Genomic DNA, 6281 nt, shown 5'->3' on the forward strand with positions numbered 1-6281 from the left:
GGGAAGATGACCGGTCCTTGTCGTTCTCATTATATACTCTATTGTCTTCATATGCGGGATTATCAGTTCCTTCAAGGAAGATGACCAGTCCTTGTCGTTCTCATTATACTCTATTGTCTTCATATGCGGGATTATCAGTTCCTTCAAGGAAGATGACCGGTCCTTGTCGTTCTCATTATACTCTATTGTCTTCATATGCGGGATTATCAGTTCCTTCAACGGAAGATGACCGGTCCTTGTCGTTCTCATTATACTCTATTGTCTTCATATGCGGGATTATCAGTTCCTTCAAGGGAAGATGACCGGTCCTTGTCGTTCTCATTATACTCTATTGTCTTCATATGCGGGATTATCAGTTCCTTCAAGGGAAGATGACCGGTCCTTGTCGTTCTCATTATACTCTATTGTCTTCATATGCGGGATTATCAGTTCCTTCAAGGGAAGATGACCGGTCCTTGTCGTTCTCATTATACTCTATTGTCTTCATATGCGGGATTATCAGTTCCTTCAAGGGAAGATGACCGGTCCTTGTCGTTCTCATTATACTCTATTGTCTTCATATGCGGGATTATCAGATCCTTCAAGGGAAGATGACCGATCCTTGTCGTTCTCATTATACTCTATTGTCTTCATATGCGGGATTATCAGTTCCTTCAAGGGAAGATGACCGGTCCTTGTCGTTCTCATTATACTCTATTGTCTTCATATGCGGGATTATCAGTTCCTTCAAGGAAGATGACCGGTCCTTGTCGTTCTCATTATACTCTATTGTCTTCATATGCGGGATTATCAGTTCCTTCAAGGGAAGATGACCGGTCCTTGTCGTTCTCATTATACTCTATTGTCTTCATATGCGGGATTATCAGTTCCTTCAAGGGAAGATGACCAGTCCTTGTCGTTCTCATTATACTCTATTGTCTTCATATGCGGGATTATCAGTTCCTTCAAGGGAAGATGACCGGTCCTTGTCGTTCTCATTATACTCTATTGTCTTCATATGCGGGATTATCAGTTCCTTCAAGGGAAGATGACCGGTCCTTGTCGTTCTCATTATACTCTATTGTCTTCATATGCGGGATTATCAGTTCCTTCAAGGGAAGATGACCGGTCCTTGTCGTTCTCATTATACTCTATTGTCTTCATATGCGGGATTATCAGTTCCTTCAAGGGAAGATGACCAGTCCTTGTCGTTCTCATTATACTCTATTGTCTTCATATGCGGGATTATCAGTTCCTTCAAGGGAAGATGACCGGTCCTTGTCGTTCTCATTATACTCTATTGTCTTCATATGCGGGATTATCAGTTCCTTCAAGGGAAGATGACCGGTCCTTGTCGTTCTCATTATACTCTATTGTCTTCATATGCGGGATTATCAGTTCCTTCGAGGAAGATGACCGGTCCTTGTCGTTCTCATTATACTCTATTGTCTTCATATGCGGGATTATCAGTTCCTTCAAGGGAAGATGACCGGTCCTTGTCGTTCTCATTATACTCTATTGTCTTCATATGCGGGATTATCAGTTCCTTCAAGGGAAGATGACCGGCCCTTGGCGTTCTCATTATACTCTATTGTCTTCATATGCGGGATTATCAGTTCCTTCAAGGGAAGATGACCGGCCCTTGGCGTTCTCATTATACTCTATTGTCTTCATATGCGGGATTATCAGTTCCTTCAAGGGAAGATGACCAGTCCTTGTCGTTCTCATTATACTCTATTGTCTTCATATGCGGGATTATCGGTTCCTTCAAGGGAAGATGACCGGTCCTTGTCGTTCTCATTATACTCTATTGTCTTCATATGCGGGATTATCAGTTCCTTCAAGGGAAGATGACCGGTCCTTGTCGTTCTCATTATACTCTATTGTCTTCATATGCGGGATTATCGGTTCCTTCAAGGGAAGATGACCGGCCCTTGGCGTTCTCATTATACTCTATTGTCTTCATATGCGGGGTTATCAGTTCCTTCAAGGGAAGATGACCGGCCCTTGGCGTTCTCATTATACTCTATTGTCTTCATATGCGGGGTTATCAGTTCCTTCAAGGGAAGATGACCGGTCCTTGTCGTTCTCCTCTGAGTTGTCGTAATTAATATCGTAACTTTGGCTCTTCCTGAAAGGTGATCAATAGTGAATATGATTAACCCCATGAGAACTACCTGCCAATATAAATCTAATGATATGTACTTAAAGTGTATATGTAACTGGGATGAAAAGCCGTTCATCATAAACATTTTGAACTTTCGTATATTGAAGATAGATTCCCCACCCGCCCCCCAAAAAAAAAAAAACACACCTAAAAATGTAGGTCCTTTTGAAAAAAAAATGTATATCTTCAATATGAAAGGTCAAATTTTTCAATTGATGGTTGGCTTTTCATCCCAGCTACATATAGGCATATACACTATAAGTACATATCATTAGATTTATAAAGTTTACTTCGAGGACTGCTAAATATAAAAAATATCAGTTTTAATAATCTGCCATAAAATTTGTACTACAATGTATATCGCGAATTTTAAAAAAAATCACAATTATTTGATATCAGGACATGACATTCCTCGTATTCAAAATGCAATTCGATGCGTCTGACGTGCTCTCAGTTCCCACAAAAATAGGCTCTACGTGCATTTACGAATAACATATGGGGGGGGGGGCAGGGGATCACGATAATGAGCTTATGGGTTAATTAGGGAGTGAGTAATTATTTTGTGTAATATGAGCGAAAATAATCAGTGCGGACTAAAGTGAGTTCATCAGCCCTAATACTCACTTCCCAAACGTCTCCCCCTCTTCGATGGTTTCAGGCAGATTCTGTCCTTTTGTCTCAGGTAATAATAATGCCAAAAGTCCTGCTGATATCGAACACGTACCAAAGAAGACCAAAGGTAGCGGTTCCCAGTAATCGCCTAACACTAAAATAAGTGGGGCTACAATTCCTCCAATACGGGCTGACATGGATGAAATTCCCATCCCAACACTCCTGTAGATGATTTACACACACAAAAAGCGTAAATGAAAGAAAGTTGTTCTATTTACACATTTCTCTCTTGTCTCTCTACAAGTCTACATGTATCCTTGTGAGTGTGTGTGATGGGGTATGTATATAGGGGTAGGGTATGTGGTGCGAGTGTGCCGCCTTTGTATTTGTGTCAAAACTGAAATAGGATTAATAGGAATGTTTTGCTGGGATGCATGTCTTTGAAAGTCTTCATATAACAACAAGTATACCACTATTGAAATAACTGTAGTAAAGATTTCATTGTGACATTTGACATTGGGGATGGGGTTGGAAAAATGTCATTTTGAAGCTAAAATGTTGAAATATAGTACAAAAGTGGAATAAATTCGCGCGTAAAATGGCCAAATATGAGGTTAATTTGGTCAGAAACCCACATACAGGCGTCAACGCGGGGGATGATTGTATGGACCATCCCTCGGCTAAATATGGGCGGGGTATTTAACCCCCCCCCCCCATCCCCAGGATCTACGCCTATATGTATAGGGCTGTAAATTAAAGTGACAAAAATGGCATATGTGGGGAATCGTGTAGTTTGGGATTGACGGGATATCTGAATGTCCCTCTAAAATGTAGAATTAGAATATAGTAAAATTTTCAAAATTTACCTGACAGGCGTTGGGTAGATTTCGGCGGCATAAATATACACAATAGCAAATGAGGCTGCGATGAAAAATTTGCCTATCATTGCTACGGTTATGCGCCATGGACCAAGTGCTGAAAAAAATGAGAAATTGAATGCGATTAGGACTATATCTCATCACTTTTATTATTGTGAGGTCAGTGTTAATGTTAAGATTAAAGGTGCGTGACCCAATTGACAGCCTCATCCCCCCCACTTTACCCCCCTTCAAAATGCAGATTATGGTATGAGGCGAAAGAGCTTGGTGGTTACCACTGTGATGTGCCCTGAGTAATTTAATTTGATTATTGATATTTGTTTACAACTTAAATCTATGTCATGAAAAATAAGAGAAAGGGGAAAACCAAGAGTTTGTGTGTTATGACATGTTTTAGGCGAGACCCATTTGGTTACAGTAAACAAACTCAATCAGAATTTATTTGAACTTGGATTATTGAATAATCTTGGAAAATCGGCACTATTCCAGAATGTTCAGTGTTGCCTAATGTTAACTGGAAAATCCCATTTGCTAAAATAAGCTGAATGTGACAGAATGGTTTATTTATAGACTCTGGGTTTTTGCGAGTATAAAAAGGTAAAAGCAACGGAGTTTGTTCTTTGCAGAATATGAAGAGAGTTGGTAGGCTCTCTATGCGTTGGTCGTCGTGCTTCAACAAGAGGTAGGCCTACATTGGAACCAGTTTGTATAATAATATGCTATTTTAATACAGCAACGAAGGAGATTTTAAGACTTGTTGGAGTCTGGTTTATAAAACACATCTGTCAATAAAGTGGAACAGTGCAGAAAGAAGCCTGTTTCCTGGAGAAAGAGAGTGATTGGTGTAAGAAGCATCATTTTTGGATATCGTCCTCTGTGCAAAAAGTATTTGGAGAAAGCAACACCATTTCTGTGCGAGGATTTTTTACGTAAAGGATATATAAATGCATGTGTACAGTGGATTTCACTGAACAGTGATTTATCGCATAACAAGTAAACAAGGATATACATCAGCTGTCCAGAACATTACAACAGAACTCTATAACCATCAAGAAGAAGACTACCGGTTAAGTAGTGATAATTTAAAACTGTGATAATATTGTGTGTGCAATTGTTGTTCATGTATCAATCATATCTTACTTTTAATTAATGACCAGATATTGTTAACTTAATCAAACAGTGTATTATTGGTGTGCATTCGTGTGAATTTGGGTAAAAGGTAATTTTGGCGTTGAGTCATTACGGCTCGTAACACCACCCGAAAGTCGTTTTATTTCTAGAATCCAAACCGCATGAGAAACTGAACTCAAAACTTGTTTTGAGAATGTTTAGGTGATAATGATGGTCCTCAATGTGACGTGGAAACCACCACATGTTACAATTTGACCACCAAGCTTTAATAAAATACAGTTCCAATTTTGTGTCAGCAAGAGCAAAGCGTCCTGTGCTCCAGGTTAAACTTGTCTAATGGAATATGTAAGACGAGTGAGTCAGTGGCGTAACTAGGGTTGATAGCGCCCGGGGCAAGAAAAAATAATTGGCGCCCCTACACCCCCCCCGGGAATATCTTAGATGCGGGCAATTCTTGAAACAATTGCGCGCGGCGCGAAATTTTGGACAAAATAAGGCCTACTAATTAATTTTGATTACTAGAAGTTAAATATCAGTCTTAAAATGTTCTTTCAACAACTCTTCCTATACCTTTGTACAGGAGCCAACCGTTGTTAAGGGTTTACCGTCGTAACTAAACCTATCGATCAAATTTTTTTTAATTGACATATTTTGTACATTAATATGTGCAGATCAGTAAAAAAAACAGGGGGTGCCGGACCTCACTTTTGAGCTACAGCCGTTTTAAAAGAGGTGTACATTTCCAAAAATCTCTGTACACTTCAATGGCAAAATCAGCAATTTTCTTAAAATAGACAACCTTTTGCGTTGTAGCAAAAAATTGTATCGATCAAATTTTTTAAATTTTATATATGTTATGAAAAAGAAAAAGCTCTGTAAATCGCGCAAAAAAAATTGGGGGTACCGGACCTTGTTTTCGCGTAAATTGACCAAAATAGGTCAAAAATGCATTTTTTTCTGCGACACCATGCGTAGTTAGTTGCGTACATGGATATTTTGGTGCGTACCAACGCGGTGGTATACACGCGCGATCTGATGCCAGATAGCGTTCATTTACGCATATGGCCACAAAAAAGGAATTGTCTGTTTACGCAGGAAAGTTTTCACTGTAAAAAAAGTTACCTAAGAAGTTACCATAATAGGAACAATTATTATTCTAATGATGTCGATTATTAAGACTTCATGCCTTATTCTTACTAATTTGGTGTATTTTGGTCATAAACGGGTGTAAGAAAGACTCTCATTCTGCAATCTGCAAAGATATTGGACCAAAGAGTTATCAACTTACACAAAGTGAGGAATTTTCAGCTTTCACCAGGTTCACCTGACTCGATCGACCAAAAAGAGGATTTATTAAACATGTTAAAGTGAAGCGTTTGACACCATGGCCGGAAGTGTTTGACTATAATAGGCCTACAATTATTATAGGTATAGGCCTACTTAGCATGCTTAATGCCGTTCACCGAGAGGAAAACTTTTTTGGTCACAAAAACTATATAATACGGAATTATCTC

At 39.2% G+C, this 6281-nt stretch overlaps 1 protein-coding gene across 1 annotated transcript in view; it reads right to left on the bottom strand.

The window, feature by feature from the left end:
* Positions 1–1998: 1998 nt before the first annotated feature.
* LOC140140657 (organic cation transporter protein-like) overlaps positions 1999–6281 on the bottom strand; it is a 10886-nt gene continuing 6603 nt past the window's right edge. The window contains exons 9-11 of the mRNA XM_072162413.1: positions 3625–3733; positions 2771–2980; positions 1999–2110 (exon numbers count right to left, since the gene is read on the bottom strand). Of these exons, the coding sequence (XP_072018514.1) occupies positions 1999–2110; positions 2771–2980; positions 3625–3733 (431 nt within the window). The remainder of the gene's footprint in view (positions 2111–2770; positions 2981–3624; positions 3734–6281) is intronic.

This window comes from Amphiura filiformis, chromosome 19 (assembly GCF_039555335.1).
Source record: "Amphiura filiformis chromosome 19, Afil_fr2py, whole genome shotgun sequence".
In the NCBI taxonomy this organism is placed as follows: domain Eukaryota; kingdom Metazoa; phylum Echinodermata; class Ophiuroidea; order Amphilepidida; family Amphiuridae; genus Amphiura; species Amphiura filiformis.